Source organism: Streptopelia decaocto, assembly GCF_964273445.1.
Source record: "Streptopelia decaocto genome assembly, chromosome: 5".
Lineage (NCBI taxonomy): Eukaryota > Metazoa > Chordata > Aves > Columbiformes > Columbidae > Streptopelia > Streptopelia decaocto.
In genome coordinates, this window is record NC_138659.1 from 50,013,371 (window position 1) to 50,033,952 (window position 20,582).

The window sequence follows — 20,582 nt, forward strand, 5'->3', positions numbered from 1 at the left end:
CAGCTCCTGTTCTGCTTTAGCAGAGCTTGAAAGTGGCCTGATGGTGTTATTTCACCCCTGCTTATTCTTCACCTGTGTTCTTATTGCATCCTGACCCTTGCTGGAGCAGAAATTAGCGGTGCTGTGAGGGGAGAGGGGTAAAAAGGGAGCAGTGGGTGCTGCTGCAGGGGAAGCTTGGTAGGTAGTACTGTGAGGAGGATCATACCAAGTGCAAGGAAGGGAAGAGTATAACCCAGTGTGTTAGTGAAGGTACTGTTGTGAAGCCTGTGGGTGCTTATTTGCTTTCCCTGTGGTACACTTATAATAAACCTCTGTCTTCTGGGCACTGCATGATGCTTTCAAATGAGACATTGTACCACGTGCTACCCTGGTGAGCTGTCTTGTCATTTCTGATGGAGCTCCTGGCAGAGAGGCCTGAGAGCCCTGTAGATGTTTTCAGTGGGGTGTACAGATGTTGTAGGCACAGCATCGCAGACAGATACACAGTCACTCAAGCCATTCCACCTTGAAGTTGGGAAGTTCTGAGGTTTTCAGTCATCATCCTTCCCCCTATCCTCCTTGCCAATGCCTGTTCCCAAAAATGGTCAAGAGCTGGCAGTGACTGTCACTGCTCAGGAAAATTATGGCAGGGTCAGGGGAAAAGGAGAACTGTCTGTTGCTCTGTGAGCCTTCCTCGGGGTGCTCAGCCCTCTGACTGTCAGCTGGCCAGGTCTCGGAGTGCCCACGAAATGACAGAGTGAAACTCCTCCCTTCCTCTCCCCATGCCGAGCTGAATTCCAGAGCAGGCTGGGAGAGCGAGGGAGCAAGGTCCGTGCCAATCTGCCGCACTTGGCTCGCCTGGGACACCTCACACTTTTGCCATTTTTGGCCAGAAAATCTCTCTCTCTCAGACTCGGCTCTGTTCTAATTATACATTTTTGTTTTGGGAGCGGGGAGATATTAATGGACTCCGACCCTGAGGTTTGTACTGCCAGCTCTGGAGGGGTGGGGGTAACAAATACACAGTGCTGTACATCCTCTCCTCTTCTTCCCCTTACCCTCTTCCCATCTTTCCCAGTAGCTGATTTCCCTTCCCTCAGATATTTCACTCATTTCAAATTTGTTCCCCTGAGATTTGCAGAATTCAACGAGGGGACTGACTGATCCTGCAGTGAAGACACAGACCCATCTGAGTTGTCCACATCTGGGTGCTTACTGCCCAGCCATAGCTGTAAAAATCCCTTCTCCATTCCACATTCACCCTTGGGAGATGAGTAAATGCTTAGTGGAAGAGATGTTTTCTACCAGAAATCTCACCCACAGATGTGTTGCACTGCCCGTATGCAACAGGTGTAAATAACATCTTTTGCCCCTGCGATTACAGCAGCAGGAGCGGCAGAGACAGGGATTTCTGTGAGCTGGGGGAGTGCAGCACGCTGCACTTAACAGGGAGTGTGTCTGCTTTTCAGATCACTAACCCCTTAAGTGGGATCTGTACTTAAAAGGCACCCAGCAAGCGGGTGTGTGCACACATTGTGTATGTAAAGCGCTTGAGATGCTGCTCTGAAAGCTTTGCGAACTGGCAGTCACCCAGGAGTCGTCATCCTGAGTTTGCCGGGGGAGGCTGCTGCTCTCTGAAAGTTTATTCTTTTCTCGGGACTAGCCCAGATGGATGTTTCCTGGAGCGACTGCGGCTTGCTTGCCCAGTCTTGGCTGCTGTTTGCAGATACTTGGGTGCTTCGGTTCTCCTGTCTGGGATGGATGCTGTTGGCTGAAGGAGCAAGTGAGATGCTTTGTGTGATGGGGAGGAAAGGAAGGAGATGATGGGAGATAGGAGAGAGGCTTTGTGGTCCTGCTATGGCTGGGATGTTTGGCATCCTGTTGCTGAGGGGGCTGATGGTGTCCAGCTGTGCCAGTATGAGCTATGTCATCCTGCGGGCATGACGAAGGGATTCAGCCTGAGGTCTTGAACTCTCTCTGGTGAAAATATAAAAGTTAGGGAAATAGTTCTGGGATGAGATGTCAAGTGTACGTGTGTGTGTGCATAACTCTGTGTGTCTCTCCCTTTATCTTGCAGCCACTGTATTCATCAGATACTGGAGAGTGTGAATCACATTCACCAGCATGATATCGTGCACAGGGACTTGAAGGTAATATTTCCTCCGTGCCACAGAGGCTGAGGAGAGCAGCCAGGGGATCACTGGAAGAGACAAGACAACAATACTGTGTTGCCAGCTGGCAGGGTTTTTTTACTTGAACTGGGCTCAGGGGTTCCTAAAGCAGAAATTTGCTCCTTAGGAGTTTTCTAGAGGGTATGTTGAACTCCTGAGGAAGTTTTCAGTCTTCATGAACCTTGTCAGTTCTCAGCGTCTCTGAGGGAGCTCCAGGATGGGGTGGTTGTGATCCTTGGAGTGCAGCAGGCTTTCGGAGAAACTTGAGTAGGACTCATTAGGATGAAGGACACTTTCTAGTTTGCCATTGGAGATATCTCTAGAGACCTGGGGCAATCTCTGTTCAATCTGCCAGGATGAGTTTGTCTGCACAGAGCATGTATATTTTTATTCTGCACTGTTGCCAAACACATGCCATTGAGCTAGGACAGATATGCACAACAAGAATTTTTCATGTCACTTCTTTCTTCTCTCATCAGTAGAAGTACTTTAAAACCAAAACTACTGGTGAGTTAAACACTGGGTGAATCAACCATTTGTCATATTATAACACATTTATAGACCCAGAGCCCCCATAGTGTAGTTACTTAAATTCCCTTCCCACATAGCACCAGCTGTACTGGGAGCTGGGCAGGCTCCAGAGTGAAGAGGTTTATGCAGGAAGGTCTACCTGCCCTGCAGCCCTCTGTCTAAAGTGGAAACAGTGATGGCCACCAGTGGTCCAGTTAAATTAATGCAGGGTGACACCTGCTGCTAGCATTGGTTTTGGTTTGTTATACAGTGCATAAAGGAAAGATATAAAAATACTTTGCAGAGAGCAAGGTAAAACCCTGTTGTAAGCTCAGTGACAGTATTCCCCCAGTGTTTTGATCTAGTAGACAGCTATTAACCCTTAGTGCTTCTGGCAAATTCCCATGCAACATTTTTGGCCTTCTGATCCAGAGCACTGTGAAAAGATGCAAGTGATTTTCTGAGGAAAGGCTGCTCTGGATTAGAGTTGACACCTGCTCTTGAGAAAGGCAGCCTCCAACCAGCACTGCTGCCCAAAGTTAGGGCCTCTATGAAAATTGGTAGTGTTTTCCAGTCCAGGATGGTTTAAGTTTTCCTTTGCATCCTATGTTCAGATATAATCTGGCTTGCTTCCCTGTTTTGTTTGTGTGGAAGTTGTGAACTTGTTTAAAACTTATCAGATGGTAGATACTCCTCACTGTAGTTAATGTGTTTCTTCTGTTGCTTGCTCTGATTCACTGAAACTATCCAGGCCTGAGGAGTAGCTATTCCTTTTAGCAAGAAAAGATCCTGTGCTTGGCCTTCAGGATCACAGCAGAGTTTGCTTCAAGTGAAGTTTTGTCTTTTGCAGCTCCCTCTCCTAAGCTAGTCTTTTGGCTGACATGCTCTTAAAGAACTTCAAATGTTGAGCTGTCCATAGGGTCCATAAGAAATTAGGGAATGCATTCACATCCTTACCGAAAGGTATGTGAAACCTGAAACAACTTGTATGTTGGCAAACATGTACATGGATAAGCACCATTAGCATCAAGGTGTTTGTAGCTGTATTTTGGAAGCAGAGAGTGCTTAATGAGCACAAGCCTGGCCTGAATTTCCCTGTTTCTTAGTCAAGCAAAGCTGAGGTATAATCTGAAGTTGAGAGGGATTTTTAGAAGCATTCCTTGTTTTTGTTTTGTTTTTTTTTCCACTGGTGAACTTTCATCAGTGTAGCTTGATTAATGCTATCTCTTCCACTTCTCGTGTTGTGAAAATCTAATAGCATCCCAGTATCCTAGTATTGAGACCCAGTTCCTCTTCCTTCCCTGCTTCTTATGGCAAGGACTGTGATGGGCAAGGCTGTTCTCCCTTCATTCAAAGCAGAAGCAAGGCACATGCTCAGTGCTTTAAGGCAGGTGAATGAGCAAAGCATCTTGTTCCTGTCAGGCAGAACAGGGGATGGTGAGTTACCATGGGATGAAAATGGTGAGCAGGCTGCAAAATGGATCTTCATCAGATTTGTGAACTGAGACAGACACCTGTTTCTGGATTTCCAGGCTTCTGTCTTGCTCTGTTAAAAGCTCAAGTTTATATGAGTTGCACAAATGATCAGAAGGGAGTAGAATGAGAAATTACATTTGTCCTGCCTGTCTACAAGTTGCGTTTACTGCAGAGCTAAAATAGCCCCCACCTTAAATGCTTTGGCGTTTTGAAGGGTGCCTTGTAACTAACTGCTCTGGTGCTTCAGAGGAAGCTGCTGACTCTCAGTACAGTTTTTGGAGTTGTGTTAAGCCTTCTGCTGAAGTTCCTTTGCTGGAACACAACAGAATTATGATTCGAGTGGGATTCATGTGAGGGGCAAAAGTCTGTCTCCCTTTCGTGGCACATGGGGGAAGTGACATGGCTGCTTGTTGTATAGGTGACAGCAGCAGTAGCAAGACAGCATATTTTACGCTGCTGCAGATATGTAGCATGAAAAAACAGCTTACAAGAATACTCACTGCTGTGCTGCTTACGCCTATTTGAGGCTGAGGCTTTTTCTGTAAGGGATGAAATCTACTGCCTATCCAGATGATGCCTTCCCACATTACAGTGCTGTATTTGGCAGCCCCTATTAGCATCATATGTACTTTTTCAGTGCCTTGGGGACCATGTAATGTTCATGGGGAGAAATCTCACTGCAGATTGTATCTACTGCATCTTCCCCCCCTTCTTCCTCTCCCCAGTTACTCTCTGTGGGGATCACTGAAACAAATATTGTGTTCTGTGCTGCAGGAACTGTGCTGCCAGTGCCCTCTGGTGTCAGCGTGTAACATACAGGCTGGGCTGGGAGAGGCTATGGCTTCCACAGAAGTTTTGTGTTAGACTAGAAGATTTTTCTACCACTCTAGGTCAAGGCCATTTGTTGCTGTTGCTCCATCTTCACCTGATCAACTTTAGTACATGCCTGCTAAATTCAGTCAGCAAATTCAATTTAATTATGTGAATACTGAGGTAGGAGGCTTTAACGGCAGTATCAGTCTTTCATTCTTATCTCCTTTTTTCTTTCTTCTCCCCAGCCTGAAAATTTACTACTGGCAAGTAAATGTAAGGGTGCTGCTGTCAAGCTGGCTGACTTCGGACTGGCTATAGAAGTGCAGGGAGAGCAGCAGGCCTGGTTTGGTAAGAGTGTTTGAGCTTCCCCACTATTGCTCCCCCCATCCTGGTGGCTGGTTGTGTTGCACCCTACCCGAGTACTTTCTCTCAGCTCTTCCAGCACACTTGTGTGTAGTCGGCATTGCTGCTTCCTTTCTGAACTTCTTGGCCTCTGGGTCCTTGGGCATGAGCCTAAGTGCAATATAGGAAAGAATATGATAAAGAAAGACAGAAACAATGGCTAAGTATTTATGTGTTTTTCTTCTCAGTTTGCAGTAGATGCTAGTGTCAGAGATGAACGCAGCTGCTAAGTTTAGACCCTGATCCAAACTTTCCTACTGCTCAGGAGTGTAGACATCTGGAATTTTGTTTGGTCATTTTACAGAAATGCATTTGACCTGGCACATTTGAATTGGCCTTATCTTTGTTTAACTAAAACATAATTAGAAATAAGACCTTTTCAGGCTAAACATCAGCTCTGAGACTCTGCAGTTCTGCAGAGATTCTGGAGAGATGGCTGCTTCTCCTGGTCTGCCCGCAGCATTTGGCAGTGAGATGTGTCCCACCTGTGTCTTGTGTTTTAAAACTCTAAGGCATTATATGTAACAATGATATGATGCCTGATGTATGAGTTTGTGCCCAGCTGGTTGGCACGGTCCCTCTCTCTTTTCTGTTTTTCCTGCAATATGTAGACACTCTATCCTATCTATTTTTCTTTTTCCTCTTTCTGTTGGTCTAACAATGAGTAGCTCTAGCAAATATGGGGTGGAGGGTGGGAAATGGGATTTGAAATTTTTTGGTTACCATTAGTGAGTTTTGTGGTACGGCAAGATCTCTTTTGCTTGGGCACTGTAAGTACTTCATGTCATCCATTTCCTGGCAGGGTTTGCTGGCACTCCAGGCTACCTCTCCCCCGAAGTCTTAAGAAAAGATCCTTATGGAAAACCAGTGGATATATGGGCATGTGGTAAGACTCTGTCAAAATGTTTTACACTTAAACAACATTGTTCCATGTGGAAGAGCAATTCATGATAACCTGTTGTTGGGAGGGTGTGCAGTGCTCCTGCTTATTAGGTGGAGAGATGAAGGCACACCTGAGGATAAGCACCTTGTGTAGATGGAGTTAATATTGAAGCCTGAACTCTTCTGATTCTGGCTCCTAACCCTTTCCTCAGGCCATCTATCAGATGTTTGAGAATCAAGACATACAACCTGTCTGTGCTTTGCAGAGTCAGTGGTTTAGATAACTGTAGCAATTTCCTGTTACCCTATATAGAAGATGAAATACTGAAGAGAGCTGATTTTTTTAATAAGGAAAAAATGAAGTGTAAGTGTATCTGGGACTGATAAGTTTAAAGATATGTGATATCAGCGTTGCCTGACATGGACTAAATGGTTCTCTGCAGGCCAGGAGTGTTAAATTTGCCAATGGCATTTTTGTCCCAAGACCATGTGCAGTAAGTATCTAAAAGCCTAGTCCTTCCTAAAAAGTCCCTTGCTGCCCAGGAGCCACAGGGGTTGTGGCTTCATTTTATTCTGAGAGCAGCTGGGAGTTGTGCCTCACCAGCCATGATAGCCAGAGGAGGGTAGAAGGACATCATGCACCTTGTTGTAGCTCCTGGCAGCTGGCGTTAAGAGCTGAACATGAAGTGCCAGGGTGAGGTTCAGCAGGCAAGAGGTTTGTACTGACTGTTTCTACCTCGGAAGGATAAATATGATGGCAAATGAAGATATAGAGCAAGCATTGCATTTGGGGACTGTTAAGAGGGAAGGAAGAGGGGCTGAAGGAATAACTGGTGGATTAGCCTAACCATAGTGTATCTGTGTCTCTCCCTCCCAGGAGTGATTCTGTACATATTACTAGTGGGGTACCCTCCCTTTTGGGATGAAGATCAGCACAAACTCTATCAGCAGATCAAAGCCGGAGCCTATGACGTAAGGGCACTTTCTTGCTGAGTACCTGCATGGGTGTAGAAGCCATCAAAACATGGCACTATCTTACTTGGTGTCCAGCAGCAGGCCCCAAGCTACTGTGCAAAGTGATGTTTGGCGTGTTTGTACACCTTGTTGTCCTCACTGCCTGGGATGCAGTCCTGTTTGGGGCTACTGAAAAGAAGTGTGGAAAGCATCGCAGCAGGCACCAAGACATTCCTGGTCATTAGGGAAATGCAGAGCTGGAAATGCAGATGTTGTGAAATAGCGCCTCATTTACCACAAAGTGCTGCAGACATAGCCAGTGCTAACTTAGGGGAAGAGGGTGGAATGAAGGAACCTGTCTTTTTCAAGGCCTAATTAAAAATGTGAGGAAGTATTCTGTAGAATGATAGCTTAAATGATGGCCTCTCATCTCCTCAGTGCCACAGTAGAATGTCTTCCAGCCATGGAAAGCAGGGAGCCAAGTGAGAAGGCTGAATGGCAGGGGCCTTTGGAGGGGTGGCTTTGTGGTGGGGATCAGTGTGGTGAGTTGGAAGCTCTGATAAAAAGCCAAGCAGTTCTTGCAACACTTCTCAGAGCATCGCAAAACTGAGGCGTAAAAAGTGCCTGGAAGAGAGCTATAGCAAGGAGTTTACTCCTGGGAGCAAAGGTGATATAAAATGTGCTTTGGGTACCACCTTGAATGTTTGGCATAAATTCTTCCACGTAAAAAGAGGCTTGAGAGGGAATAAGGAACTCCTGGAAATCCTAGCTCAAAGTCTGTGGGGCATGAATATCAAGAGGAAGTTGGGGAGTTCATTTTGTAGACTGTCTTGTGGTCTTGATGAAAAAAAAAATGAGGGTTCTTCTGGACCCCAGTTACCTTCCAGCTTCTGTGCCCGAGAGCATGAGAGCGACTGTACTGGTGAGAGCAAAGGCCTGCGTAAACCTGTGTCCTGCCTTGGTGGCTTCCTGAGTGAAAGGAAAGTGATGTCTTCGTACTTGAGAGCCATAAATGGACTTGTGTTATTCTCTTGCCTTCCTGCCCTCTTGTTTCTGTTTTGCTTGTTCTCATTTGAAGTGTTTTTGCACTAATTATATCGATGGAGATTTTCAAAGCATTTCAGGGTTTAAATGTCTAACTCTATGTAAGTTGTGAGGAGTGAAGTGCCTGATGCCTCCTATGTACCTGTTGTTTTTGAATTCTTACCTATAATGAACAAGTTCCTGTAGATTCCTCCTGTTTTGCCTGGTAGAATACAGCTCAAGTTTTACTGGCGTACCTGCTCCTGGTGTCCTTACTGCAGCACCAAGGGACCTGTATGCACTGTACTGGTCTGTTAGTGTCTCTTGACCATAGAGTAAGTGGCAACTGTGAATTGGACTTTCTGATGTTGGGTAGGGGGTTTGCAAGGCATTACTGTGAATACTTGAGAGTTCAGGTGGGGAGAAAGTGTCCTGGCTTGAAAGCTCAGTATCAGAATTTTTGAGCAGTCTCTTGCAATGTTCACAGAACAAACTGTATAATGCCTTGCTGATTCCCGAGAATGCAGAAATAAGGTTATACACAAATCAGATACGGTGGGTGTATTTTTATGACCCAGCTGAGCAAAGCACAAAATGCAGGAGAAAAGAGATGAGATAATTGTTTCTAAATAATGTAGTTCTCAGGATAAATCAATCTTCCCCCACCCTTAAAGACAGGGGAGTTTTATCCCAACAGTAGATTTATCTTTGTGTTCTCACGTTCACCTGTATTTGTACAGTAGATTCATAGGAGTGAGATGCACTGCATTTAATCTCAGCTTGCTGTCATCTATACCACTGGCAAGCATCTGGAGGATGGCGCAAATGTCTTTATCATTACTGGAATTATAGGAGAGACCAGTTACCCCTTGTGGATGATCAGTAGCTGAAACACTTGAGATTCTTTTCTTTGTTTCCACACTTCTGTGTTCTTATCCACTTTTACATTGCTCTTGCTCCCCAAGTAATAATTTCTAGTACAGTAGGTATTTGCTAACAACTTGCTGGTGGGTTGCTGCACCTAAGTGACTGGTATTGTTCCAGGATATTGCCCTTTATGGTGGAGAAAGGATACCTGATGGGATGTTCTCTGTTAGCGGTTTTTGCTTTCATGAGGTTTTGCTGTAGTTAAGTGTTCGTGATTTTGCGTATGCTGTTACAGCTTTATAGCATGCTGGAGAAAGAGCAAGGTGAGGTAAAAAAGTTAGTGCTTGTGTTTTTCATGTCAGAACTCATTTTAAAAGTGACTTTACTTTTTTTGACTGTTAAGCGTGAAAGAAATTCAAAGGTCTGAATGATTCCTAGAAGGCTTTTGCACTGTAAATCTTCCTGCCTGTGTCTGGTGATTAGTACAGGTGTGTCCTGCTGTCTGGTACCATTCATTTGCTATATTCTTTATGATTTTCATTCAGCATGGGTTTTCACAGAAATTGGTGGTTTTTGCAAATACGTTAGCCCTGGTATCAAAAGGGCAAAAGCTGGAATTCAGCTCTGTTGGAGGGAGAATATCTTCTGCTAGTAGAAGATATTTTTAGTTCATGATCCATTCCTTCTTCCTCTTTCAGTTCCCATCACCTGAGTGGGACACAGTGACTCCTGAAGCAAAGAATTTGATCAACCAGATGCTAACGATAAACCCAGCAAAGCGCATCACAGCTGACCAGGCTCTCAAACATCCATGGGTCTGCGTAAGTGTTTTCTTCTATTACAGATTGATTTGTGGTTTACCATGAACTGACAAAATAAAAAACCCTTATTCTTTAGGAAGAAATTTTATAAAAAAAATATTTTGTGAACATCCATAGTTTCTGGTTTCCCCCATATCTTCTCTTTTAATCCACATTATCCTAAAATGTCAGATGGAATTTGGCATCAGACAAAATATTTTAGGATTATTTTATTCTTAATCTCTACTTTAGTTTATTGCACTGCAGCTTTGCAATGTTGGAACATTTCTGCTGTGCTGCAGCTTAACTGGCTATAAGCTTGAAATCAGTGAAAAATCTTTTGCTGGTCTGTGTATGTAGTTTCTGCCGTACCAGACCCCACACATGAGTATTCTTCATCTTTGCAAAGTTGGCAAGGAAATCCCAGAACTCAGCTGGGAGTGGGCGTAAGGTAGGGCAGCAGTAGTGCACTTTTCCCTCGGTAGAATGAAGTAGTTCCAGCTAAGTCTAACCAGACGCTCTTGTAATACCACACCATACTTCTGCTTTCTAGGATGTGTTCGGTATGTTCCTTTGCTCACTTGTTCTTGAGATTTTCATTCCACCACAAAACAGCAAATTAGCAATTTAAACTGACATGAACATCTGTGTAATGGCAGTGTAAGCGATGTAAAGTGATTCATGTTCCTTGGAAGTCAAAACTTCACATTAGTAATCAATAATCAATAGCAGTTCCTGTATATTTAGATTTTTGTCCCAATGCCTGTAACCAAAGCTGTAAGGATTACGATAGCTTGCTCCCTGTGGCAGCGTAATATGGAACAGTTCAAGAGAGGCTTTCCTTCCTTGAGTTATGGGGAGTTTGATTTCACTTCACAGCCATTTCAGCCTCTCACCCAAACTGTCTCCTGCCAAGTCTGCTGTTTCCATTTGCTCTGTAGTTTCTGTGTGTGCAACAGACATTTTCTTTTTGGTGTGTACAACAGACGTTTTCTTTTGGGAGGTGTGTTGCTCCTCTGAAGTAAATGTGGTAGGAAATCTTAACAGTTTATCTGAGACACTGAGTTTCTTAGCATCACTGAACTTTTGAAATATGTGTCCTGTCTCTTTTAAGTCCACATTGAACATCTGAACATCACTGTCACTCCTAGAGAGTCTGAATGAACAGTGACCATCAAAAGTTGTTAAAGAGGACAGTTTAATTACATTCTTCCTCCACACTGCCATGTAGACTGCAGCAGCTTTGACGACAGGATTGAAACAGAGACTTCTCATGAAACTTAGCTGAACATAAGCACAGTTTACAGTTCTTTTGGGTATTGCAGAATTTTTTCCAAGCAGGAGAAAGATAATGGAGGCTTTGTACACACTGATTTACTGATCTACCTAGTTAGTAATTCACCCACTGTCCTTGTAAAGGGAATTCTGGCTTGTGGCTCTGTGCAAGAGCAACAGCTACTTTGGCATTAGTCTCTGGTTTCCTCATGTGCTCTGAATGCCTGGTGGCATCTGTCTCTGTTTTCCTCATGTGCTCTCAGTGACTGGCAACACTTCTGGGAAGTTCTCTTTTTGTGGCTGATGGGATCCCAGTCTACTGTGGGTGACAGGTGTGCATCACTGGCTAGAGGTTATGCTCAGGTTTTTTAATTGGTACACTAGAGCTATATGATCTTTACTCTTACACACTGAAAATCTGTTTCTGCAAAACTGATGCAAAAATACTGAGGCCTCTGCTAGTCAGCACTTACATTCAGGGAGTTGCCATTTCCAGGAAGGCACCACTTACTAGTATTCATGTACTGCTTGGAATTTTCCCTTAGAGATATAACTAATGCAACCCAGATAATTTCTGTAGTGCCTCCAAATCAGTCCCCATGGATGTGCTTATTTGTTTGACTTTATCTTCTTACTGTCTTGATCTATTTGTGTACAGGGAGAGACAGGGAACATGGATACTCACCTGTACCTCAGTCATAGAGTTTCTTGGGCACAGTTCTGGAAGAGCCAACTTTGACTTAACGTGTCTTGCTCTATTGGGAAATTAAGTTATGAACTGATGGCAGTGTTTTGCAGCTGTGCAGTGATAAGAGGCTTGGCCATGTCAGATTGTATGTCATTGTTGTGTGAAGGTGGAGAAAACTCCCCTGGCTGATTTGGTTAGGGTATGTTCTTGATATTTTGCTGTTCATATTTTTCAGCAACGATCCACTGTTGCTTCGATGATGCACAGGCAGGAGACTGTGGAGTGCTTGAGGAAGTTCAATGCTAGAAGGAAGCTAAAGGTAAGTGTATGCTAGTTTGCCTTTAGTTTGATTTTAATCCTCTGAATTTGAGGTTAATGCCTTCCTAGTGGCAATATTTTTTCTTAATGAATCGCTTAATCAAGTACCTTATATGGTCCTCTAGTACAAGGTACTAAAGAAGTGTATTGAGGAGCTGAGTAGTTTCTTTCTCCAAAGCTGTAAGCTTCTCATGCTTCTTCCACTACAAAATCACCCCTTCTCCTTTATGCACCAGGGTTAAAGTAAAGCAACTGGTTCTTGACTCCTGGGGCTTTTCTGATCACTCTCTGCCTCCCAGTAATAGTGTAGAGTTGCCTGAAGCTAGGGCAAAGTGTCTGGCCTGTGTATGAAGCAGCCATCTGCTGTCTGAAAGCCAGGAAGCAACTCTGTGTCCAAACATAACTCTTAGTGCCATTTTAGATTTCCAAGGCTATGCTGCCTGGCCTCTATCTGCTGCTCTAGAGAGGCTGGACTCCAAGCAGTCCCGTCTCGTGTCCAACAGCTACATGTGGGAATCCTGGATACACTTAGTGTTGGGATGCCTCTGCTTTGGTACCTGACACACTGTGTTCTCCCCGGGTCAGCACAGCTGCTTTCTGAAGTGAGTGATGCTGTCTGTTACCCTTTCTTTCTCTTCCCCACAGGGTGCAATCCTCACAACAATGCTTGTGTCTCGGAATTTTTCAGGTAAGTTCTCACTCTTCCCATCCCTCCCTTGGTTTTGTGTGAGTATTTGTGTGAGGAGGGATGTTGTAACCATTTGGCGGTTGAGTAGGAGGGAAGGAAACAAGGACACAGTTCACCATGCTGTAATTGTGGTCGCTTTGTCTTCACTGGTGACCAGCATGAAATAGGAAGTGATTTGTTTGGGGAGGAGCACATGGTGCTGTAGTCTGGTACAAAGCAGAAATAAAGTCAGATGCCACAATCCTCTCATGGTGTTTTGTGATCAGATTATTTTGAGAAAATTCTGTCTGGTATATGTTAGCTTTCCTGTCTGAATCCAGGAGTCAAGAACTCTTATTAGGTAGCAGTGATTCCTTTAGACCTGAGGCAGGGGCTAAGAGCAAGTAATAATATTGGTGAGAATAGGGAGGGGAGCTATTTGGGTATTGCATTACTTTGACTCATCAAAAATGGGTCTGAAGCATCTAGCTATCAGAGTTTTCCTTCTTGGAGTCTCAGAAGTGGTTTTCATCCTTTTAAGCCTAATAACTGGTAGTCTGGCTCCCACCCAACTGCATTACGTAGTGCACTTACTGAAAATGCAAATATCAACATGCAAATCAGTGCTTTTTGGAAGATTATTGTCTTGGCTCAGCACATCTAGGTTATGTAGTCTTATTCGTGTTCATTTCAATTTGGGTGGAAAACCTCTATTTGTAAGTGCTTTTGTTTTATGGGATTGTCTGCTTTCTTTGCCCTCTTTGCCATTTTTTTTTCTTTCTCTCTTTTAAAAAGGACAATCACTGAATGCATGAGTCAGATTTTTATTGCACCTGACTACAGTTACTTTCAAATGAAAGTCTACTGTATGGATTATAAGTGATGATGAATGAAATGGAAGTGTATTAATTTCATCTGGCCATTTGCTAATGGTGGATAGCAATACTTATATTCTGGGTGATGTTACAATGAACTTCTAATCATAATGAAAACCTCTGTGAAATGATCATCCCAGCGTTCAAAGTGCGCATGCACACATACATTCTTTTGTGAAATCAAGGCAGCATTTTTAACCTTCCTTATGGTGGTTTAAAGAAAAAATTTAAGTATGTGAAATCCAGCTACAATTAAGGGAAAACCCTCAGCAACTCCAGAATGGTTTTCCTTGGTTTTTGCTTTTGAGGAACCTGTGCCAATATGTTAGGACTACCTGTGGCTACAGCAATTCCTCTTCACTGCATTTCTGATAGTTTGGCCTTAAAGGGGCAGAATAATTTTCTCTATTCACCCGTCCCAGGATTGTGCTATGACAGGACTTTAAAATTATACATTTTTTTTTTTTTTTCTGAGAGTGATTCTGAAATAACTGAGGAGCTATGGCACAACAGCAAGGCTTCTGCGGGACTGTATGGAACATAATGTTTTCTTGGGCTTTCTGCTGGTGTGAACAGTCTTTGATCTATTCACACAGCTAGTTTTTATTTCACTTAATTGATGATTCTGAAATAGTCAGTATTTTTTTTTTAACAGCAGTTTGATTCATTTTTAGTCTACAAATGTTGTCACTTCTAATGAAGCTGCAGAAGTGCTTGGGTAAGAAAAATCTCCTGTGGCCCAGATTTTGAGTACATGAAATGCCCGAGAGAAGGGTTCTCCTGAATGGTGTATGACCTATACATCCACTTATTCCCTGAGCTGGTATTGAGGAGGAACAGGCTTGCTCTGCTCATTCTTCCCTGTCTCAGGGGCTGAAGCTGCTGGATCCACTTCAGTTAACAGCTGAAGAAAAGGAAATCCTAGGTGGCCCGTAGTGAATGCAGAGTTCTCAGTATCACTGAGTTATACTTTGAATGTAAGCTGTGATTCCAGGTAATGAGAAGCTCTGAAAAACTGTCCAGAAAGACGTGTTGTGAATGTAGATGCAAAGCATTATAGCCTCTGCAGATAGTAGCTATTCCTAATATTTTTATGTGTTTTGGAAGAGGTGAGATCAACTACTCTTGTTTTCTTTGCAGGATTGTGTGTGATGTGAGCTTGACGTTGTTGTTGTTATTATTATTATTATTATTAACTTAGGGTTTTTTAATTTCTGCAATTGAAATACATGAATCTGCTGGAAGTTAAAAATAAGTACATGCTAACTGAAAGTAAGAAGTTAGAAAGTCCATGTGGGAACTTGGGATATAGTGCAGACTTTTCCTATCACAACAGGTTATCTGACTGCACTTGAAAAATTCTGAAATAGTACTTGTTTCTTTCCCTAAAGACCTTGAGGGGTTTTTATTTTCTCTAATTGGGTGATGCTGTTTTGTGGGCCTCTAAAAGCTCCATTCCCAGCAGACAGGAGACTAAATTTATGAAGACAGAAGCTTTTTCCTGCCTGGGGATGAGATCTTCTAAAAGCTTCTGCACAGATGTTTTGAACCAACAGGAAAACGAAAGCTCATGTGACCCTGGTATCAATTAATTAGGCACAATAGGACTGTCTGCAGGAAATATGAGAAGGCTTCTTTAATCCTGTTGTCGTTACTGTCTCCTCTGTCAAACATTTTGTAATGTGGAGTTCCTTCATTTGGCAGTGTGGTTTTAGCTTGTCAGAAATCGTATGCTTGAAAGAGTCTGTAGCAGTACTCTCTCTCTTTTTTTCAACATTAAAAAAAATAATCTTACAAATAATTAAAAAAAAAAAAAAGTTTCTGTTCTTTCGTGAATAATCTGTTGCTTGCTAGGTGCCTTTTGCCTCAGGTCAGTTCCTAAAGATAAAGGAATGTGATCTGGCTCCTTTCCCCAGTTACGGTATACTCAACAATTTAATATTGTCTGGTTTTGGTTCTTTTTTAAAGATGATATCTCAGGTCAGCTGTAGCCTGTTTGTTAAAAGCAAATGCAGTTGCACTCCCTTCAGTAGAAGTCAGGAAATTAAGACCCAGTTATAATAAGGGGTTTGTAGCTTCTGTCCACTCTGTGGTCGGTATTCCATTGGCTATGAGCAAGAACATTGCAATCTAAACTTTGCTGTGGGATCTTTGGAGTCACACCAGGGTACACACAGAACGATTTGGGTGCTCACTTCTGGCTTTTCATGTTCAGATGCTTCAAGCAAACACTGATCTGACCTGCATTCACTTAAAGAATACAGAGGTACAGTCAAGGTAAATCAGTGAATTAGATCATATGCAAGAAACTCCTAAATCACCTTCTGAGAAGTAAATGTAGATTTATTGCTAGGAAAAAGTTGGCAAGGTTTTCAGAGTTTCCTAATATTTGCACTATTTAAGGGTGCCTGGACTAATTTATTATATATAGGTAAAACTCTGTAAGTAAGCCTGCTATAAACTGAGTGAAAGGATGGAAAAAAAATTGTTTCATCTTAGGAACAGTCATCTTCACAAAGTGCTGAGCAGTGGCTTTTCTCTATAAGTTAATTTTTATGCAAGACTTACAAGTGCATTACATGAAATTCTTAGCACTGTTTTCCTAACTGGACTGCAACTGTTAATTTGGGGAGTTGTTGTTCGACAAGCTTTCACACTCTACGAAATTCACTTCTCTCAAGTGATTCAGCACAAGTCCTATGTGCTACACTTTATTCAAAATAGATCCCAAGACAGACATTGCAGGTAATTAAGCATTATGCCTGAAATCTCTATCTTTAACTGATGCTGAGCTTTTTTTCTAGGGAGTTGTCACTGCTAGCTGAAGACAGTTTTGTGAGGGAACTATTAGAGCAGCTTGTGACAATAGCCGGAGTCCATTATATGTCTCTACAGATCCTTATTCACTCTCCAGTGCAAAGTTTTGGGTTTTTAACTAGGTAGGTGAAGTTGAGAGAGGCTGGAGGTAGATCCAGGAAGCAGAGTGCTTTCTAAATAAAGAAGGGCTGAATATGCTTGTGCGTGTTTGATATAACCTGTACAAAAATGTTTTTTGAGCTGACTAAAGGCAAGAAGAATGAAATAATACAAATAATGAAGTTATACTGAAACATTTCACTGTCCTGTTATACCTGCCTTCCAGAAGTGCTTGTGAAACTGAATTTTTGCTGTTTTGTATGTGTGCACATATAAATTTATATATCTGTACACTCAGACTAGAATTTGAGTTGTTTCTTTTAACCAAAGTAAAGTTAAAATTGTGTGAGTAATATACTGAGGTTTCTGCTGTGTTGTGTTAGTTATGTAGGTATCCATTCAGGACCAGAAATTTATATCAGCAGACTCATGTAAACACTAACCTCGTGGTGTGAATTCAAAGGATGAAAATATGGAGTGAAAAATGTCTCAATAACTGAGTTTGAAATCAGTGAGAACCACATTTTCCAAGCAGAAGATGAGGTCACATTAAATGAAAAAATACGGGGTGTTTAAGTGATTTCTCAGTATCTACTAGGTTGCTTGAGAAACAGTCAGGGTTTTCAGAGAATCGTGCTCAACTATTGCAGTGTGGACCTGCTGAAGTAGTGTACTAGTAGTAGTAAGCAGACTTCCATTTTGCAGCTTCCCAGAAGCACATGAATTTTATTGCTGCATTTAGATGTTTATAACTATGGCCTGAAAGTCTAGTTTATTATCAAAAGTGGATTTAAATTATTATAATAATTCCCTTTACATTTGTCTTCCTTGCCTTAAAGTTCAGGAGAACTCTGTGAATGTGTTTTCTTGTGGTATTTGCCCTTCACCCCTTTATTTCTTAGTTTGTGAGGAAATTGAGTTTTTGTAATACTGCAAAAGAGGTGCTCTCATATTTTTATCAACTCTTGAAGTTGGGACAGACTGGGGTGTTCAGGCTTGAAGGTCTAGGATGGGTGTTCAGGCTGTTCAAGGTTCTGCCCCTGTTCGTGTGTATATACGCGTACCTGCAAAGAGAGCATGTTCCAGGATGTGAAATTTCTGTGTTGGTGGGAAGGTGTTTGAAAACCTTTATTGAAATGTCACAGACTACTAGATTGGCTCCTGGATTTTGGTTTTTTGCACATAATCTTGATGGAGAATGTTTTGGTTTTCTGAGGCTGGCAGAAGTGAAAAAAGCAGAAGGATATCACCTGGTTCCCGCACAATTTCCCCATTATTCACTAGTTGGAGAAAGGGGAGCTCTGTGGCTCATGCCAAGAAAACACCATTGAGTTGTGTATTTCAGGCTTTAGATTTAATGAATCCTCCCTCTTTTAATCGTTCTCTGAAAACCATTGGGGCAAGTCTGGGAGGTGGGTGTGCATCTGCAAACACTATCTACCCTTGAGATTTTCCCAGAGCATTGGAAGTGTATGCACAGTGCAGGCATTGGCTAGGCCTGATGGGATGGGAAAGGAGGTGTCTCCTATCTCTAGGGATCCTATGGGTCAAGATCACATAAAGGCTTACATTGCCTAATAGTTTGGGGTTTTTACCTGCCGTTCCACTTGCTCCTACCCTTTTCTCTCTACTCATTTAAAAAGAGTGTTTTGAAGTGACTGACTGCTTTTCATGACCATTTGTTTATCCGTTAGCAGTTCTTTGAACAGAATCACTCTAGTCTCATCGAGGAATAGATCCTTTCATGGAAGGCTTTTTATTGAGAGGGAAACGTTAAATGTTGTTGCTTGGCTATTGCTCAGGTACATTCCCGGAACAGTGGTGTTGTTTGAGTGGGGGCAGAGGGAGTTAATAACAAAGCAGGATTTAAAACAAACAAACAAACAAATTAAAATAAACTTTTTAGCAAGAGAAGGGAATCTACATTGTAAATTCTACCATGCAGTTATCCCGTTCAAATATGCTGTCGTTGCATTGGTCTTTCACTTAGCGCATAGCATTCCTGTGCAATTGCAATTGCTCCTATTGCAAGAAGTTCCCATAGCAAGTGTCTGGAGAATCTAAGAGAAAGAGGACTGCGGAGACAGAAACCAAAGTGAGGGTAGAAAACACAAGGCAACAACTCCCCTCTGTTCTGTGTTTAAACGGCAACTGCTAGAGTAGCTTGTGCCTAAATAGCCATCGTGACAGAGAGTTAATCATCAGTCTTGACTTTGTCTTGTCCTTAATAAATAGATATTCAATATAAGGATGACAAGCTGCAACTCTGTGTCATTGGGAATTCTGTGTTGGTGTGATACTATTTTTTTTTTTTTTAATAAAATCTCAGCAAAGTCCAAAATTCTTTGTGGTGTAAAAGCGCTTGTGTTTAGAAGCCAGAACTCGAGTGGTCTGTTAGACTAGCATCATGAGTTAGGCTTAATAAAAGCAACCTCAATGTTATCCCTGCATGTCAAAAAATACTCTCTGGAAACTTGATCGAGATGAGAAACGTGACTGAGATTTGACCGCTGGTGACAGGGCAAACCCAGGGCAGGCTGGGCAAGGGGCTATTCCCGCTGCAAGAGGAGGAGTGGGGCTGGGAGGAGGGAGACACTATCCATGGCTGTATTTGGAGCAGGTATTTCTGTCCCTCTGGGAAATTCCCTCCTTCGCTGCCTCCCCTTGGCTCTGGTACATCCAGAGTGTGTAGGGTTTCTTGCTGACAAGTTCAGCATTAGGGACTTGTGTTTCTGCCAGAAGCATGATCCAGAGCCCAGGCTGTTTCCTATAGAGGCCAAAACTGAGAAATGTGGGAAGAGGGAGTGGTATATGGGGCCTGTGCAGGGAAGGCCTTTTGTGTTTATCTTCAGAGACTAACTAGTGGGTATCCTGTTAAACAAGGAACAGTACTGTGCTTTTAAGTTACCGGGTTAGCAGTGTGTGCCTTTGTATTGCTTCGTTATAGAGGAACTCTTTACTCCACTGAGAGAGGGAATTTAATCCTTTTTCTTGTGTGGAGGAAGTGGGAAGGATTGTGAAAATAAATACTAGTATCTCATGCCTGGAAAGCTGCAGAGCATGGGTACGAGACCATTTCCTGACCAGTAAAGAATCTGCCTTCACATATCCTTGGATTTTCTCCCTCCTGTTGTCTCCTTGCTAAGCTGCATGTTGGGTAGTCCTGCCTGTCTTCTAAAATGAATCTTGTTACAGAAAGTCTTGTTGCTTGCTTGCTGCAGAAATTCCACTTGCATCCCCTTTAATTTCTGTCTCATAACATGTACAGGTTGACCTGTGAGTAATTCTATATGCCTCTCTTGTGTTTGAGGTCTCCACAGTCATCTTTGTGTTTGAGTGCGTTTCGTGAGCTCTTCAGTTGCCCTTACAAACCACAGAACTAAATAGACCACAGACTGAGTTGCCTTCTGCAGTGCAGGGGTGCTGCCAGGCCTGGGGGAGCAGTGTGTGCCGTGCAGAGGTGTGAGCAGGGCAGGGGCTGCACTGCAGTGTGGGCTCCGCAGCGCACAGGGCTGGGCCACACAGAGGACTCTCAGCTGAATTTGCCTTCTTGCCGGAGAACGTGATTTTAGCTGTCTTCTGTCCGCAAAGACAAATGTGCAGCTCTGGGGAAACTGCAGAAAGTGTGAAAAACGTTGCTTCCCAGCTTGTGTCTGGGTCATTGCTAGGACATATGGTGGTGCTGTTTCCCTTCTCTGATGTTTCTTTTTTCACTTCAAGGATGTCCGATTTGTGATATTTGTTAAGTTGCAGAATCCTTTTCTCTATCTGAACTGTTGTAAGGCCTTAACAGTTGCTCGTTTTTAACAGTTGTGTGAGATGTCTGGTGTGGTACAAACGCTGGACCCCTTTTGATCCCATGGTCACCTTGTTCCCCTCGCTTGCATGTGGAATCAAGCTGATCCTCGTCATGCTTTGAAGGTGGCAAGAACTTGTCTCTTAGATTCAATCTTGCAAGGCTTTAGT

The 20,582-nt window shown here is 43.0% G+C and overlaps 1 protein-coding gene across 7 annotated transcripts in view; it reads left to right on the plus strand.

The window, feature by feature from the left end:
- The window catches only part of CAMK2G (calcium/calmodulin dependent protein kinase II gamma), a 118,795-nt gene that overhangs the window by 69,837 nt on the left and 28,376 nt on the right, over positions 1 to 20,582 (plus strand). For all 7 annotated transcript variants that reach the window (XM_082054538.1, XM_082054533.1, XM_082054532.1 and 4 more), the window contains exons 6-12: positions 2,057 to 2,129; positions 5,195 to 5,297; positions 6,154 to 6,237; positions 7,111 to 7,205; positions 9,776 to 9,898; positions 12,076 to 12,159; positions 12,804 to 12,846. In XM_082054538.1, coding sequence (XP_081910664.1) covers positions 2,057 to 2,129; positions 5,195 to 5,297; positions 6,154 to 6,237; positions 7,111 to 7,205; positions 9,776 to 9,898; positions 12,076 to 12,159; positions 12,804 to 12,846 — 605 coding nt within the window. The remainder of the gene's footprint in view (positions 1 to 2,056; positions 2,130 to 5,194; positions 5,298 to 6,153; positions 6,238 to 7,110; positions 7,206 to 9,775; positions 9,899 to 12,075; positions 12,160 to 12,803; positions 12,847 to 20,582) is intronic.